Source organism: Trachinotus anak, unplaced genomic scaffold (genome assembly GCF_046630095.1).
Source record: "Trachinotus anak isolate AG129_WGS33_773 ecotype Australia unplaced genomic scaffold, CSIRO_AGI_Tana_v1 ptg000005l, whole genome shotgun sequence".
Taxonomy (NCBI): domain Eukaryota; kingdom Metazoa; phylum Chordata; class Actinopteri; order Carangiformes; family Carangidae; genus Trachinotus; species Trachinotus anak.
Genome location: NW_027273856.1, coordinates 21,722,782 through 21,741,912, shown reverse-complemented (window position 1 = coordinate 21,741,912; position 19,131 = coordinate 21,722,782). Strand labels below are relative to the sequence as shown.

General features: G+C 39.7%; 1 protein-coding gene across 1 annotated transcript; it reads left to right on the top strand.

Moving 5' to 3' along the window:
• Positions 1 to 1,026: 1,026 nt before the first annotated feature.
• ehd3 (EH-domain containing 3) lies at positions 1,027 to 17,947 on the top strand. The gene is made up of 9 exons (XM_071478939.1): positions 1,027 to 1,335; positions 1,872 to 2,263; positions 6,222 to 6,398; positions 7,105 to 7,202; positions 11,784 to 11,925; positions 12,045 to 12,144; positions 12,617 to 12,787; positions 14,923 to 15,087; positions 15,188 to 17,947. The coding sequence occupies exons 2-9, from the start codon at positions 2,037 to 2,039 to the stop codon at positions 15,713 to 15,715; spliced, it is 1,608 nt and encodes a 535-aa protein (XP_071335040.1). The 5' UTR covers positions 1,027 to 1,335; positions 1,872 to 2,036; the 3' UTR covers positions 15,716 to 17,947.
• The last annotated feature ends 1,184 nt before the right edge of the window (positions 17,948 to 19,131 follow it).

Sequence of the window (19,131 nt, the reverse complement as noted above, 5' to 3'; positions counted from 1 at the left end):
GGGAAGGACACCTGACATTAAAATCACTCTGTGCTGATACCTTGCACCTGATCAGTAGAATTACTTTTTATTCCGTAACTATTACTCTCTAGTCATTTCTGTGATTGTTTGCTTTTATCTTAAATTGCTGCAAGAAGACAAACATTTTAAAAACAAATACATTTGAGAGCCTCCTGTAATTTATAAAGATTGCGTGTTGAGATATACAGTATAATGCATCTTTAGAGCCATATTGGTTCCCAAACTGAGCACTGCCAAGGGTCTTTTCATGAGGTCTCTTGCAAAATAAGTTTTCATTTCCACTCCTATGTCACTATACACAGTACATCACCAATCTGGTCTAACTATAGTACAAACAGTTATGTATGGCAGCCAGTAAGCCTGTACCTATTGTCAGGTTGGATCCAAATTCATCAAAATATAACAGGAATGATGAAAAGCTGCACTGAAAAATAAGCACTAATGTTATCAATATATGACAGTGTTGGCTGGTAAATCTATATAAGTATATAAGTCATATTTTGCATGTAAAATCTAAATCTTTAAAGAAACTGGTGACAGGCTGTCAGATGTGGTGGTGTCTTATTAATAATAATTTACCTCTGAAAAGTACTAAAGTATAATAGAAGTATATTGGTATTCTACTGTTTAATGAAAAGCCACATAAAATGTAAATACTCAAGTAACTAAAATACAAGTATTTAAAAACTGAAACTGTTACTTAAATACAGTGACCTACCTGTGAGTATGGTTTCCTCCTCCAGCCAGTTCCACATCAGACCAATGGTGTGACAGAAACGAAAAGTGCATTGTTTTTTATTAATGTAGTCACCCAAAAATATGACAATTATCTCTCACATATAAAGATAAATAAAAATTTTTGTTTTTACATGTCATAGCCTCTAGGTGGCGGGGTGTCATTCAACTGCGGCTCCCCCGTCTCTCCTTATCCGTCATGGCGGCGTGCGGGCCGGCTTCAGCGGGCGCACCGCTGGGGCGGGACCGCGGTGGGTCGGACTGCCAGCCGTTGGGCACTTCCGCCGGGCTCGGGTTTCCTTCGACTCGGCATTTAAATTGAGCCGCAGGACATCAGCTGCTGCTACACTCAGCGCTGGCCTGTGACAGAAAATAACCCGTGGGGCTAGCGAAACAGGCTGCTGCTCATTTTTTGACTCGAAAGCTGCAGATATAATATTTGACCCTGTGGAGGTTTGGGTTGTTTTGTGGGCAGAGCAGCGGGAGCGGTGGAACAATAACGGCGGCTGCGCTCTGACCGCAGCTCGGCGCATCATTTCTGGGACTCCTCTGACAGCCTTTGGACGAAATTGAATAGCGGTAACGTGATGTTATGCATGAGCAGAATGATTTAGATTTTTTCTGGGCAGCGTTTGTTTACTGAAATAGATTGGTAAACAAAATCAAACTCACTGAATGTAGTGTTTTTTTCGGCCCAGTGGCCTGGACTTAGGAGGACCGATGGACTGGATGATGAGAGTGCATTTAAAGGGTCAGGTTTAAACTCAGATAAATAGATACAACAATTTAGATTTTATTTATTGTGGGCCTTATCAGAGACAAAATCTTAAATATCTTAACTAGGCTGAATATATTATCAGGCCAAACTTGAATATTAATAACACTCACCACGCACTTAGAATAGCAGGACTTTTACTGTTATTTCATCTAAAATAATATCTCTGATTTTTTTCAGACTTTTTCAAATATTTTTTTTCGCAAAACTGGTTTTTAAAGAGATTTTATCGAAATATAATCCCTAGAAAACAGTATTTTTTTTAAAATTGTTTGTATGTCATTAAGCATTTTGGTTTGGATTTGAAAGGTGGACCTAAAGTTATTTGTTTTTGAATTAGGTAAGCTCTTGCGGAGAAATCTCACTTCAGATCGACATAAGGACAAATATCCAATCCCTCAAGAATATAACGAATTTGTATACAACAACAAATCAACAAACAGCATCTTTGACTAGTTGTAAGTTTTGGAAACTTTACTAGTCCAATAATAAGCGACCAGCAACCATGTTCAGCTGGCTTGGAACTGACGACAGGAGGAAGAAGGAGCCAGAAGTCTTTCAGACTGTCAGTGAGGGACTGAAGAAGCTTTACAAGACCAAGCTCCTGCCACTGGAGGAAAGCTACAAGTTCCACGAGTTCCACTCCCCGGCTCTGGAGGATGCTGACTTTGACAACAAGCCCATGGTCTTGCTGGTGGGACAGTACTCCACTGGCAAGACAAGCTTCATACGGTGAGAACGCAGCGCATACAGTTATACACATATGTGACAAGCTTCATATGGAGAGGGGAATCACTCGAACACATGAGTCAGAGGCCGTCAGACAGATAGAAAGGGAGAGGCTGACACACCCAAACTGACTTTTTCCCTCTCAGCCTGAGCAGTGAAGAGGAGTGCAATAAAGTTAAACTGAACAAAATTGAAATGACATGGGGAAAAAAAAAACTCTTTAAGAAAAGAAGAAGAAAAAAATAGATCATCCATCACACACAAGAGCACTCAAGCTAACAGCTTGGAGCCACACCTCTGCAAGCTTTATTTAATCCATAAAAAGTTTATGTGACAGCCAACATCACACACACACACACACACACACACACACACACACACACACACACACACACAGATTTGATGCATATGGAGGCAGCACTGCCTGGCACTGCACCCTTCCCTGATGAGGTGTGTGTATATGCATTCGTTTGTGTACGGAGGATCACACTGACAGATGGACATCTCATAGATCAGGGTGTGTTAAAAATAAATGCATTCTCTATACTTAGAACAAATGTTCATTAACTGTGTGTGTATGTTCAGTCTCAAGGGTCATCAGAGGTTGTCCTGTAAGATTTATACAACTTACTGCTTAAAATTAAGCAGAAAGCAGCGTTTGCTTGTTTATCGCTGAGGCACTGAGTGGACGTTGGAGCCCGACGTCTGACAGAAATGCAGAGCTGTTGGGCCCTGAGGTGCAGGAGGTCTTGGGGACCTCCTCCTAGTCCTAAGCTCTCATGAGGAGAAAACCTGGATACAAAACTGGATTTTTTTTCCTTCTTTCTTTGAAGAAATCAACGAAAACTCCCATAGTTAACAATTTTTCAAAAATGCTGCAGTAAATACTTTGTAAACTTTCAAATACTTTTTCAAAGGGCAGTCACGTAAAGAAACATTTTCAGCTTAGCTCTCTTCTCCATTACACAAATATTTAGTTGCATGTATTATCAGTGTGTTGTTGTAGCTTATGCATCGGGAACAGTTGCTTGTGTGTTACATTCATATGAAGTTATTTTGCACAAGGGTGTATTCGGCACAAGGGTGTCAACTGCATACCTAATGTTACACAATTTCAGATTTGTTGCTGTTTGAACTACCTTCAACAGTAACTTATTTAGGATAAAATGATGTTTTATATTCAGAATTCAGTCTGAGCTGGCCTGGAGTAAGTGTGTGTGTGTGTGTGTGTGTGTGTGTGTGTGTGTATGTGTGTATATGTGTGTGTGGGTGTGGGTGTGGGTGTGAGAGAGATTTTAGCATCTGGGTGATGGGCCTCTTTTGAACTGCAGGACTTCTGCTGACATCTTGCCTTTCCTACACGCACACACACACACAAACAAACACACAGCTACAAAGACACACATGCTTCATGAGCCTCGTAGATAATTAGTTGAAAGCCACAGAGAGAGGATGCTGTTAGTGACTTCCTGCTGTAAGACAGAACAGCGCAGACATCCCTGCTCTCTCTCTTCTTCCTCCTCTGTCTCTGATTCTTTCTCTCGCTCGCTTTCTGTTTTGCTCTTTCACTGATGACAACACCCACCACTCAGCAGCCTGACCCTTCACCGCCAACACTGTAACAGTAAGATGAAGAATGTGCAAATTGCTGAGTAACCCTCGGCCAGAGCCGCTACAGTCGCCTCATTTCATATCGCAGGGTCTCACTGTGGATCTGGGAGCGGTGCAGGATGCGTCTGAATGCTCTGCCACTTTTGTTAATCTCAGCTAAACGACAAAGGAGTGCTGTTTTCTACTTTCTCAGATACGTTGGGCTCGTGGCTCTCTTGTGAAAGCAAAATGGGGTTTATGCTTTTATTTTAGCAAGAGAAGTTATAATAATGATGGTATTGGTGTGAATTTTAAAATGTGAATGAATATCTGTTTGAAAGAAAGAGCAAATGGATGGGGAGACAAGAGATGCTGATGGAGGGTAATATAGTCGGTCTTATTTAGCGGTTTGGCAGAGGTCAGTAATCTGAGCCTGTCTTCATTTTTGGGATGAAATGATTGATTTTCCACTTTTTCCTTCAAGGTGACTGGATAAATATTGACCATCCTTGTAGTCTTCTTTCTGCTCATAGGTAGATTTGTACGGAGCTTCATGAACAGCAACGTCGAAGCTGTGGGTTGGTGAAGTCTGTGCCTGTGAATTTTCATTTTAATTTCCCTGCGCAGAATGTGATAAATGAAACCATATACATGTGGGCTGATGTGTATGTGAATTCCACACACATATATATATATATATGCAGTACGCCTATGCTATCAAACATACAATCTGGTAGATGTATATGGGCAACCCCCCCCCCCCCCCCCCCCCCCCCCCCCCCCCCCCCCCCCCCGCAGACAGACAGGAGGTCTCACACTACACAGACACGTGTGCGGAGAGATGGCTCTACCAGGCACTGCTGGCTCCTCTGTGAAGGTGTGTGTGTCTGTTTGTGAAAAGGATGTATAAGACACCCATCTTTACATCTGGTAGTAGTTAAAGTGCATCCATGTCCCACACGCACCCTTGAAATTTATGGTGCTTTTATGGTCCTATATCTCTTTTTTATGGCCTGTGTTCACACTGTTGTGGTTTTGAAACTCAACAGAAACGCACTAATCTTCATTTGCAGCATGTGTGATGTAACGAGAATAACAGCTGAAGATTCAACCTTTCGCACTTCAAACATATGAGATATAACTCAGCTGTATCGCCATGGTTACAGATGAGGTCGAAAGTTAGCATCAGTTGTTAACTGCTGTCAAACGCAATCACAAGTTTGAGTTCTTTGAGGTGTACTGTAGATCTCCTGAAAAATGTGCTGAGTCACGACCAAAAATGCATAAAATCTACATCTGATTGCCTGTCCCCTTAAACCTCTCCAGCCCAGTCAGCTGTTTCTGATCATCAGTGAGCAAACAAGCCTCTGGCAAGGTCGTATATTTGACCATTTTTCTTGTCAGAAAAAGGAAGAGCTGAACCAAAGTCATCTTCTTTGGGAATGCCACTGCGTTGTGCCCGCTGTGTGTGTCAGTTATAGGATATTGATTGAATTTTTCTTCTTTATTATGTTTACTTTCTGCAATTTACAAGTTCACATTGGCAGAAAATTTCATGTTTCTGTTGAATTCCATCACTCACATTAAGAAGCCGATTTTGGAAAAAAAAGAGTTTTCAGGGGCTTTGACTGACAAGAGTCGTCTGTCTTTGTCTCACCTGATCACAAAGCCCTCCTTCAGAGGGACCTCTCTTGGTCCATGTGTTTAACAACAAATTCAATGCTGCTTATTTTGGAGCCAGTTAATGGCAGCCATCCAGGCTATGATGATGTGAAACTCCCCTAATCTTTGCTCCAGCAGCTTCTAATTCGAGGCAGACCACTTTTCTGGATTTTTCTGAATTGTGCCTTACCATCCAGACCAATTTCCTTTCAGCATAATCGCGATGAAAAGACATGTGGTGCCTCTTTCAAAGGCTGCAGATGTAGCACACATCTGTCCTGTTGGCTACAGATGAATTCGGGGATTTAATAGTAATATGAACGATATGGAGGTTATAAGGGATGCATACAACTTACACACAGTTGTTGAAGTGGAGAACTGCCTCTTTATCAGCTGTTCTCTGTCAAGATTCTTCATACATTTACAATAACAACTAACCACAATTTCCCCGTTAAATACATCAATACTTAGAAATTGTTTGCTAATATTTACATATAAATTGCTTTAATCTCCTTTAATGTCTCCTTATGCTCCACATTGTCCTCTACAGTATTGCCCAATGTCTCAGGTAACAACCTGTGGAATGATTACGCCAACATAACAAAAAGGGTTTATCTTGGTTTATTCTTACACGGTGTATAGATTATCAAAAACATCTTATCTCTTGTCTTGTTTACTTTAACGCCATGTCTTACCATCTCACCTCCAGCTACCTGTTGGAGCAGGATTTTCCTGGAATGCGGATTGGTCCCGAACCCACCACGGATTCCTTCATCGCGGTGATGCACGGCGACACAGAAGGAGTCATTCCCGGGAACGCTTTGGTGGTTGACCCCAAGAAGCCCTTCAGAAAGCTGAACGCTTTTGGAAACGCATTCCTCAACAGGTAGATGCTTACACACACACACAAGCACACACTTACGCACATTCTCAAAGTGCTAGTTGAAATGCACTGATGGCAGATGTTTGCAGACATCTTCGGAGGTGTGTGTGCTGAACAGATAAAATGTTAAAGCAAGGTGAAGAGTATGAATGCAGAAGGAAAGACTGAGGGAAGAGACTGGAGAAGAAAAAGAGAGTGAGAGTGAGAATCCACACCATAGCTCTACATTCCTGTGTGATTGAATTTCCCTCTGCTCACTGGTCAGGCTTTCCTCTGTTAATGGCTGTGTGAGTGTGTGTGTGAGAGAGAGAAAGAGAGAGAGAGAGAGAGAAAGAGAGAGAGAGAGACAGCCAGTCATCTTTGCAGAGTCATCCTTCTGGAAAAGGGAAACTGCCAAAAACTCTGTACTCTTGCTCTAGTGTCCTCACTGTGAGGGCCCACCACTGCTGAAAGGAGACAGCACTGACTGTCAGAGGGGATTAGAGGGGTTCACAGTGAGAACGGCCGCTAACCTGTTTGTTTTTTCAGCTGGAGAGAGAAAGAAAGGGAGAGCAGCAGCAGAGATGGAGGAGAAGAAGGAGAGAAGGGAAAGTTAGAAGTCTGGTGTGGATGATGTTTGTTGATAAAATGTTTTACACTTCTGTCCTGATACTTTTATGTCTCCTCTCCTCGTGTGTGTGTGTGTGCGTGTGTGTGTGTGTGTGTGTAGGTTTGTGTGTGCCCAGCTGCCTAACCCAGTGCTGGAAAGCATCAGTGTGATCGACACACCAGGGATTCTGTCTGGAGAGAAACAGAGAATCAGTCGAGGTAAGACACCGCACTCGAAACCCTCACACTTTTATCTTCCGCTGTTTATGTTAGTTTGTGTGTGTTTGCGTGTGTGAGTGTGTGTCAGTGTTCGTTTATTGGACCCATTCAGCTGAACCCCCCCTCCCCAGTCCCACTGAACTCTGAACAACAATGTCAGCATTTCCTTTGGATGCGCGCGTGTGAGTGTGTTTATTTTAGCTTTTAGCTATCAGGAGGATTATGCTTCATTCATTTCAAAGAACAGGAAGCAGTGACAAAAAGTCAGCTGAGAATACACTCTCTCTCACACACACACACACACATGTATGAACACAGCTCAGCTTTAACATTTTTAACACTGCACTGTTCTGTACTGAAATGAAAACAGTGCTCAGTTACTTTCATGCACTGATTTCATTACATAATGTCAACAAACAGAGCTGCAGATTTAAGAGGACATATGTTTTAGCTTTGGCTCAAGAAAATTCTGTGGGACCAACTACTAACCAAGGGAAGTACAGATGATTTTTTATTACTTATAACAATTGTTCAATTGTATGTTTCATTCTGCATCCATTGGTGTTTATCTCTTGATACCATGGCCAGTCACGGGAATTTTCTGTATTTCACCTGAACTAAAAAAACACTCTTCAATCCAAAATTGAAAGATAAAAGTTATATAATTTTTAATTATGCTTCTGATCTACATTTTGAGCTGAGTTGAACCAATAGTGTACAGCTCCCAGCTGTGGTGTTGGACTAACATGCAAAGAGAGACTACATTGGGAGGTTTAGGTGTGAAAGGCTTACGAGAAATCTTCCCAGCTTTCTTAGAGGTTGACATGTGTCTGGCATTGCTGGCATTCCCAAAGCTAAAAGCTGGCATTGCCATACCAACGGCCAACATTCACAAAAGAGCTCAGATAATTAAAGACAGCTATAATTTAGTCTTTCACAAATTCCCTCACTCCATCTTTGTCTGTCCATCTTTGAATTTCTTTCTTTGTTTTTCTCCCTCTGCCCTTTTCTCTGTCCGTTCCCTCTATTGTTTGTTCTCAGTTAAAACAACCAGTGCTGATTTTGCACTGTTTACTGTTTTCTTATGCCAAGTAAAGGCCAGATGTCTTGTTTCTGTGTGGATATTTGTAATATTGACTGTCATCACAGTGCATTTATCATTATTTGCACCTCACAGTATCACAGCTTGTATCAATATAAAATAACAGGATAAATAGATTAGTCCTTGGTCTTAAAGGGGCCTGATTGCAATCAGAGCAGATCCTAGTGGAATAAAAATCCTTTGCAATTAAATTTTATCCTGATTTATAAGTGTAAATTATCTGCACGCAGATTGCACAACAGATTGTGATCTTGATTTTCCTCTTTGTCTCCAAAAAGTTGTGCATGGACAGTGTCGTGAAGTTCAGGTTATTGACATGATAAAATATGCACGAACACACACGGTGTTTCAAAAGCTAAACAAAAATAAGGGGCAATGGGTTTAGCACATTACTTCATCACAGGGTTGGGTCTAATGGGATCTGGATTCCCCTCAGAACATGAACATGGAAACATTTTTTTCATGAGCGCATTGTTGTCCGCAGCGTATCTGTTAAATAACAGAGAATGAATGCCTTGTCAGCACTAACAAAATTTCAGCCTTTGTTTACATTTGAAAGTTGTTTAATTGAAACAGACCCACATCAGCTCTGTTGTGTTTTCTTTTTTTTTTTTTTTTTTTTTTTTTGGTCCAAGTGTCCCTTAAATGTGTTGTCAAGACAAATAAACCGCACAGCGAGGTGTGACCCGGCCATTGTCTGTTAGATATAACAAAAAATACAGGCTAAACTTAACCTGTGCTGAGTCAGCACAGCTGTGTTTTCTCTGGGGACACAGTCTGTGTGTGTATAGTCAAGTTTTTGTTTGTGTGTATGTTCATCTTCATTTCCTTTTCATCCTTTTTCCTCCACTTGGTTAGTGCATACATATTTTAATGTTTCATTTGTATACATGATATTTGTATGCTGTGTGTCTAACCTGTTTCCTTGTTTTATCAGTGTTTTTATTCATTTGTGTGTGTATATGTGTGTGTGTGTGTGTGTGTGTCCAGATGAGGAGTTGTCAGGCTATAGCTGCCTTCATAGATGTCCTTATGGAGGTATTGTAGAAAATAAATCTGAGCAACATGCAGCTGCAAAAGGCAAAATAAAATGATATTTTGACTTTAAAGAATTTATGGACTGTTACATGTTCTTCATCAGACTTTTGTCACATGGTTTGGGAAGAAAAAATGATATATTGTGTTTCTAGGTTTACCTTGTTTGGTAGGCAACTGGATATTTTAGTTATCACACAGTACTACTAAGGAAACTGATGGACACATTTAGCAGAGCTGTTTTTTCATATAGGTTTTTCTTGGTGCTACTCATCAGAGAATTTCTCTGTTAAAAAATGTAGAACGTTTTTTGTCGAGTGCCTCATAATGGTGATGACAGTTGATCTGTCACACAACATACAGTAAACATTAAGATATTTCAACACTTAACTTACCAGACATGTTTTTGGGGGATGCTCATGTTCCACTGAGAATGAATCCTAAAGATTTTGGTTCTGAGCCAAAAAAAACCTCTCTGCTTTGTGTGAAAACCAAAATTTCAATTTGTACTGAAAGATACTTTTTTTTTTTTTTGCAGTAAATCCATGCTCCTAAGCTTTGTAAATAAGTTATAGGAAACTAACAGATCATTGTAAAAGTCACTGTCAGTATTCATGAGTAAAAAAAAAAATCCTAAAGTGTTCTTCTGTTCTTTCTTTACCACGTTTTAGCCCCTCTATGATAAGGTCTTACGATCAGTAAAGTAAAACTAAAAAGCTTTTGACCTAGTCTTGTATTCCCCCATGCCATGTGAAAAGTGCACTGTGTGAAGAACAAACCAGTAAAATTCAAAATATCAAGGTATCTATCTCTCTCTTAACTCTCCATAGCTTTGCTCAGGCAGCTGTGTGCCCTCTGTCTCCTCTCAGTTGTGCTCATACTGGATAAAAAGACACAGCTAAAACGATTTCCGTGTTTTACATGCTCATTGCTACCACTGCTAAACTTTTGCTTATATCCCAGTGAGGAATACTCAACGTTAATTTGCTCTGAAAGATGACTTTTCATGTCAGCATTACCATCCGAGTTTTACAAGTTTTGTTTAACAATTACAGGCCAATGTTGAAATCACTCACCCCGAGTGAAAGCTATTCCTCTGCTGGGAGGAGCAGCGGTGCGGCCACAGTAGCAATAGCAGCACTTGAGCGAGTATGTAAAAAGGGGGGATTTTTATCACAGCTATGTCTGTATAGTGAGATCGTCTCCCTGTGAGGAGGAACAGTGTATTGTATACAATACACTGTTACAATATGTAAAAAGGCGGGATTTTTATCACAGCTATGTCTGTATAGTGAGATCGTCTCCCTATGAGGAGGAACAGTGCATCAGTCCAGGTCACATTCAGTTACATTAAAAATGACAACATATGTAAAACCTGTAGATTTAGCTTGTAGTTTGATTGGAGAAAATGTTTCACAAACATAGCTCTTCAGAAAATCCAACTGACATTCACTGTGTTAACATAAAACTACTACCCACTACTAACTGACAGCAAATGCCTCCTAGTTGCTATCTTATAATCTATTCTGTAACAGGTTTACCACTGACTCTGCATCCTTCATGTGTCCTTCAGTGTCGGTTGTAAAATTTAGCTCACTAGTCCTTCATCCTGCCCTTTGTTCTTTGTCCTCCTCTCATATCCTGTGGAATTTCTTCAGGTAAGAGTCCTTGAATGGGATAGAAAGTCAAAGGAGTCAATGATAGACTCCTGCTGACAGACTCAGTCATTGATTCTTTTATTTAAGTATTAATCCAGTCATGCATTAATTCAATCAAAAGGTCATGATTGCATCGCACATGTCTAGCATAAAGGTTTCTACAAATCAAAACTGATGTTAAATAAATAGTTAAAGATTTATGAAGTTGTTTTCCTCCTCATTTAGTTTTTAAAAGCCACTTGGTTTGAACCTTGGCAGTACCATCGCCATCAGTAAACAGATATTCTTTTCTCTCAACATGTTGTAATATGGGCGTCCTCCTTATTGCCTCCTCTCTGACCTGAAGCAATTGTAATGGTTTTCTCGTGGGAATATTGCAACATCTCTGTTGATGTTCACAGTTCTTGAATAACAGATACCGTTGATCATCAGCATAAAAAACCTGCTGTGCTGACCGGTTCCTGAAAAGTAGCACAAACGGCCACAATCTTTCAATTTAGTTCTATTCAACACCATTTCAAATGCCGGTGTTGACACTGGTATGTGATGGGAGCAAAGAAATTTGAGAGCGAAAGAATGAGAAGAAAAATACACAATTAATCTCTTGTTCTTATATTTTCTTTTCTTTTTCTTCTCTTTGTATCACAATCCTCCCATCACCTTATCTGAAACCTTCATTCCACCTTTTTATTTCACACCCCAAAACTCTCATGTGGATTGTCTCCACCTCCTCCCTTTTGCTTGTCCTCCTCCTCATCCTCCTCCTACTCCTCCTCCTCTTCTCAGGCTATGACTTTGCGGCTGTCCTGGAGTGGTTTGCGGAGCGAGTGGACAGGATCATATTACTGTTTGATGCCCACAAACTGGATATTTCTGATGAGTTCTCAGAGGTGATAAAGGCCCTGAAGAACCACGAAGACAAGATCAGGTACAAGATCTAGGACTGTTTGACTTTAAGACATCTTTACACCTAAAGCTACACAACGAAGACATGAATACCTGCTCACTCCGTACATGTACATGAATCTCTTTGGTTCCTCTGTTAAGGGTTGTGCTGAACAAAGCTGACCAAATAGAGACCCAACAGCTGATGAGAGTCTACGGTGCCCTGATGTGGTCTTTAGGGAAAATAGTCAACACTCCTGAGGTATGGTAACCATGGCAACTGTCACATCTTCCATTTTTCTGAGAGGAAACTTCGAAGTCTGTGTTTTACTTTCAGTCAGACTCGGAGACAAGCATTTTAAATGATTCATGTAAATATTATGTTTATTTAGTAAGCTGTGGGCTATAAAGCACCACTGTTTATGTCTTATTGCCTTCTCTGAGGAACAATAATTTTTTATCACATCCCCTCATGAATAATATTAATTGGCCTTTTAAAGCTGGTGGAAAAACTGGTGTTTGGTTTTGATTTCAAGGCCCATTACTTGCCAATGTTTATTGAGCTCAAGTGTATTATTGTTATTTACTAACGAACTGATCAATGTGGATACTTTCTCATTACCTTAAATTGTCATAAATAAGATGCTATTGGCTGGATTGGTCCTTTTTTATGTCTTGTCTTGTCTCATTTCCCCGCGGACTGTTAATTTCCTCTCTGTCTCCCTCACTGACAGGTCATCCGTGTCTACATCGGTTCATTTTGGTCCCACCCTCTGCTGATCCCTGACAACAGGAAACTGTTTGAGGCGGAGGAGCAGGACTTGTTTAAGGACATTCAGTCTCTGCCAAGAAATGCAGCGCTTAGAAAACTCAACGATCTGATCAAGAGGGCAAGACTAGCCAAGGTAAGGCACATGGGGAGGAAACAGATTCACACCCACCCTACTGATGGAGAATCTGGCTGTGGCACAGTCGTAGCTACAGTACTTAAAGGTGACTCCAGGACCTAGGATGTCGTTAATAGTCGATGTAGATAATATGACCACTTGAACATATCTGTAATCAACATTTCCTACTTCTACAAAAGGATTAGCAGTTTTAAATCTGTTCCACATTTAAATAATTTTTCCCTTAGTGCCCAGATTTACAATATTAGTTTAACTGTAGTTTTCCTTCTGTTAATACTCATTCCCAATGATTTTCTAATTGAACTGAGCCCAAGCTTTTTAAGGATGACACTAAGTATTTTTTTTATTATTATTTAGACATCTGTAATTAGCTAAAATAATGGAGCCCCTGCTGTTACTCGACAGTGAAATGCTTCATTTGTCAGCACAGGTGTGTGTGTATGTGTGTGTTTCGTATTTATTCTCCCCATAATTCACTCATCTTCTCCACCCTGTCCAGCTGTTAACCTTGACTGAAAAAGCTTGTCGCTGTCACAGAACCAATAGAACCAGACAAGTGTGGTTATTCTCCTTTTGAATGAATTATTCCTGTTTCCTCTCTGGACAGGAAGTCAGGTATGAGAGGCGACAGCCCGCTGCCTGTTGTAGTTTGAGGAAACACAGAGGATGTACACATGCACACACTCAAACAGTATGAGTGCATTTTTCCTGTCCAGCTGATAGAGCGTGTGTGTGTGTGTGTGTTGTGATGAGCTTCAAGGACATGAGGTAGATTTAGGGAACCATAAATACACATACACATACATACACATACACATACACACGCACACACACAGGCGCCCATCACCACAGCAACATAACAAATATGGGTTTTCCCATTACTTTTGCAAGGTTTTAATGTGATGAATATTAAAAACAAATGTTCATATTAAGGTAATCTGGGAGATTTAGTGTATGATTATTGCGCTTAAAGGAGTATTGAGTGTCCCCAGATTCCAGGATCTGAAGAGTCTCTGCTTATGATGTTACATTTTAGTCATTTATCATAAGGTCTTACCCAAAAAAACAACATGGGAAATATAACCCTGAAGGTGGAGAACAGGACAACGATAAAAACACAAAGAAACTACAAATATAAGTGGACTTTAGTCATGCTTTGCTTTGATTTAATGTTTATCTTTGTTCAGTCCTTCATTGTTTATTGAAAGAACTTTATTTGTGGCTGTGTTAAAAGATGGTTTACACAAAGACCTGTCTGTTTTGTATTGTTGTTCAAACATTGTAAATAATTCAAGGACTCATCGATTCTCATGAGACCTAATGGAGTAAATGTTTTTTGTCTCATGCGGAGTGGAATTTCACATTGCACTCAGGAGGAGTCAACAGTTAAACCACTTCATGTCACCGTTTAATGTTATGATTCTAAATATTTTTATTTTATTTAGATTTATTTATTTTTATTTTTATCATACCAGTTTTTACGCTATATATGGCTGGCATTTATTTTGATATACATAATTACCTCTCTATATAGTAGTTTGCATTCAGTAGGGGACTCCGACATCTGTGTGCTGGATTCTGATGGCAGCCACATGCACAAGAGGTTGACAAGAAGTGACGCATGGATGTACTGACCAAAATTCAGAAGACAGAGCATAAGATACATCATGACATAATTCAGCGCAGTGGAGCAGCTGGTTTCAGTAAAGCCACAGCAGTTTATGAAGAAGACATCAAATTTGCATTGTTAAGAGATACATGTGTTGTTTGTCTTCTTTTGTTGTATTTCTGACAGAGTCAAATAACATTCAGCTCTGTGATGAATAAACTCTGTGAACTCTGAAGACTTTTGTAGCGTTACCACCACTAAACACAGGTCTTGCCAAATCAACCAAAATCAAAATCTTCATTGCACTGACAAACTATGATTTTGGGAGCTTAATCTCAGATAACTGAGCTTGTCTAGATTCCTCTAACATTATTTCTGATTTTCATAGTATAGATAAGAAGAGGTGAAAAGAAATGTAGGGATTATAACTTCAAATACTAAAACTTCATAGAGGCTGACTTGATCTTGCTGTCTGAGTGAATTTCTGATGAGTACATGAGCCTCTTTCTCTCTCCATATGCAGGTCCATGCCTACATCATCAGCTCACTGAAGAAAGAGATGCCCTCTGTGTTCGGGAAGGAGAACAAGAAGAAAGAACTTATCGGCAGTCTGGGAGATATTTATAAACGCATTGAAAGAGAGCATCAGATATCACCTGGAGATTTCCCAAATTTGAAGAAGATGCAGGTAAAGAGGAAAGAATGAAGGAATGTAGATTTATAGATAAGAGGTTTAGATAGATAAGACCTAACCCTGTGATGTGGTTGTTTGGTTTTCCATCTTCCAGGATCAACTCCAGGCTCAGGACCTCAACAAATTCCAGCCTCTGAAAATCAAACTCCTGGAAGCAGTCGACGACATGCTAGCCAACGACATTGCTAGCTTAATGATCCTGGTCCGTCAAGAAGAAACACAGCGCCCTAACCCAGTTGTGAAGGGCGGCGCGTTCGATGGCACTTTGGACGGCCCATTCGGCCACGGGTATGGCGAAGGAGCCGGCGAAGGCATCGATGAAGCCGAGTGGGTCGTTGCACGTGACAAACCGGCTTATGATGAGATTTTCTACACATTATCTCCTGTCAACGGAAAGGTGACAGGAGCCAATGCCAAGAAGGAGATGGTGAAGTCAAAACTGCCCAATACAGTGCTGGGAAAGATCTGGAAGCTGGCAGATATCGACAAGGATGGGATGCTGGATGATGAGGAGTTTGCGCTGGCCAATCACCTGATAAAAGTGAAACTGGAAGGACATGAACTGCCATCAGATCTGCCAGCACACCTGGTGCCCCCATCCAAGAGGAAAATACCTGAGTAAACGTAAGATTACCTCAACTCCCTGTTCCAAAACCTGTAAGTAGTCCCCACCCCGATCCCCAAGGAAAATAATTCCCAATAAAAGAGGGAATTTCCTGTAGCATTATATATACATTTCCAACTCCCAGCTCATCCTGTTGCCCAGTCTTTCCTTCCCTTCAAGAGGCAAATATAAGAACAAAATATTCAGCTAAATTCAATTTTTACACAGAACTTTCGAGTAACATTTAATTGCAACATTTCTGCAGTCCTGAAATGGCTTTTACCAGGGTAGAAAAACTGGATCTGGATGAGTCCTCCAATTAAAGTCAAGTCAGACCAGTGTCCTCTTTTTACTTAAAGGTGAGATATTGTGAGTTGTTAGGTAGGACAGGTGTTAGAGATGTTAGCACAACCAATATGTTGATTAGTAAAAAAAAAAAAAAAAACAAACACTGGAATACAGCAAAAATGTAAGTTGATCTAAACTACTGGAAGAAAATGGGAGAGATGCAACGATGTGAAGACAAAAAGAAGGAAGAACAAACATTTTGGAATGACTATTGTGGAAGAAGAATATAGAAATGCAAATATACACTTTATCCCCATTAAAACCTAATCTGTAATAGGAACGATTATTATATTATTATCTGTAATCAGCTTAGTAAACTCATGTTCGACTGCAGTATTTCACCCAAACATTTCACAGCCCTTGTATCTCGAGGTCCTGCATTATTTTTGGTCTCCTTGCACAGCTGAGTATTTGCGCTTTTGTTTCATGGCGACATATTAAACGACTACAAAGATTTCCTGTCAAACGACTTGAGAATACACACACATACCAGTGTGTAAAAGCACACACACACACACACACACACACACACACACAAAGTGAGCACTATTCTGGGTATGGATTTTGTAACCAGACAATGACAGAGTGGAGCACTGTCAGTTAACACAAAAAGAAAATGGTCTAAATCAATTACTAACTTTTGAAAATGTAAAACGTGATGTGCTGATGTTAGTTATTGTGTGTGGGATGGAGTTTATGTCATCACCATCTTCCATTGTCGGAGGGACATCGAGAGGGTCATTTGCAATGAGGGAGGAGATGTTTCTTTCATGGGAAACAAGCAGAGGAGAAACAGAGAATGTTAAGTGGTTTGTCTCTTCAAGGATTTTTAAATATTTCTGAATCTCTTTAACATGTTTGAAAATACTGTGACTATAATATAAAACCATACTGTGGGTATTGTTTGGACACATCAGTGTGCTGACATTATCAGTATAAATGTGTTGATGAACGCGCAGACGTTCATGGTTCTGTGTGGGCACATCCTGACTATTCTGTGTACGCATACGAACACATGTACCAGTGTTATTATTTGTAACGTTCATCTAGAAAGTCTTAAACATTGCACAGGCTACTGAGTTGTTATTATTCCAGCTGAAAATTGATGAATCAGTTATTGGTCACTAACCTAACCTTGCAGTCCAGAGAGTGAGCACACAGCTTTTTGCTTATTTTGTGATGATAACAAACACTAATCGACACATTTCTCAATAATGTTTCTTTTAGTTTTTGAAGAAATTGGCTTTCTATTTCATGTATTTAAATTGTACACATGTAATAAATGTAATTTCTCTTTACAATGTTTCTGATGTATTACTGTAGCTTTATGCCAGTATATGTATGTATGTATATTTCACTCTAGGACCATAGTTTTAATGAATCTCTACCATAAGCTGAAACAGCAAACTAACTAAAATTAGATTCCCATATGATAAATGTTCACTAATGTGTTGGGAGTGAGACAGTATTTACCCACTTTAAGCTTTAGAATTGATTTAACTGAAATATTTTTTCGAGTTTATGGCTGTTAATGTCCCTCCCTGTGCGTCTCTGTGCTGTTACTGTGGATCTAATGTACATAAGAAGACTGCTTGCATTCCATGAACACAGAATGCACTGTGTGCTTTATGCATCACTAGCTCATACTTCACAGAAGAGCCAGATCAGACAATAAAATATGTGCTTGTTGAATATGGATTCTCTGCAAAACAAAGCCCTTGAACTTGACTGGAAGTGGATTGCACCATGAAATCATGTCTACTGGTAAACATACTATGTGGAAACACTGGTGTTATGGTATTTTGTCTGTTTTTGAGATGGTGATGCATTACTTAATCTGTACTTCACTGCTTTCCTGTCAACATAAACGGTCTAAAAGCCTAATAAAATTCATTTACTCAACTTACTGCCCTTTTTTTTTGTTTGTGTTAGGAGAAATGTATGTTGAATTACTACATTCTCAGGAAAAAAGAAAACATGTTTTCCTATATGTCCCAGTTTTGACTTTTTCTAATCTGTCAAGCTGTAAAAAAACAAACAAAAAAAACCCCCAAACATTGTAGATGCTATATAGTGATGGCACACAATATGATGAAGATATTTTATCTAACAAACAAAAATAATAAATTATGAGGCAAATATTTGAAAATTTGAATATATACCTAATTATTTTAACTAAGTTACAGTAAACTCAGTCTGGAAGCCTAAATAGTCTGAGGATAAATCTCTCTGATGTGCAAGTTATAAGATTGGTCAACTTTCCTGTTATCAATAATGTATGGAGAATGGATTTTTTTTTTTTTTTAAGCAAATGAAGCATAGGGTGGATTGTATTATATCATACGGTAAGGGTAAGAAAACTGAATTCCTTCATGATATTTCTCAAGGGGTTTGTTCTTACAATAAGTAAATTAGTCATTTGTGCTTTAACTACAGTATGAATGTAATTTACAGTGTAAATTATCAGTTGTTAAGTGTGTGTGTGTGTGTGTGTGTGTGTGTGTGTGTGTGTGTGTGTGTGTGTGAGTGAACGAGAGGGTGGAGAGGAGGGGGGCAGGGGGACAGGAAGTGAAAGCCTGTGACTCAAAGACCCCTTTAACATACAGACAAACACACACACACACACACACATGCAGGGAAGATGCAGTACTCTATCCTCTCACACAGGAAGTTCTGTTCTTGTCCACCATTTCCTGTCTGTCCCACCTTGACCCTCAAACACACATTTACACACTAAGACACACACATCCTCCATCATATACTGATGTTACTATTTTTTCATGTACGTGGATCAGTCAAAGTCAACTGTAATATTGTATTAGTTTTATTTGTCTGAAAAGCCACTTGAGGGAAATAACCCAGAGGAATTAAAGTCTCAGGAGTAGTTGTGTAGTTTTTAATGATAAAATAATGAAAAACAAAGCTGTATATGCAGGTCTCAGGGAATTGGTATCAACATGAGTCTTTTTTCAGATTTTTCATTTGCTGAATAATTAACCAAGATCAGAGACTGTGCAGGCAACTATGTCCTATGTGTGTGTGTGTGTGTGTGTGTGTGTGTGTGTGTGTGTGCGTGTGTGTGCATG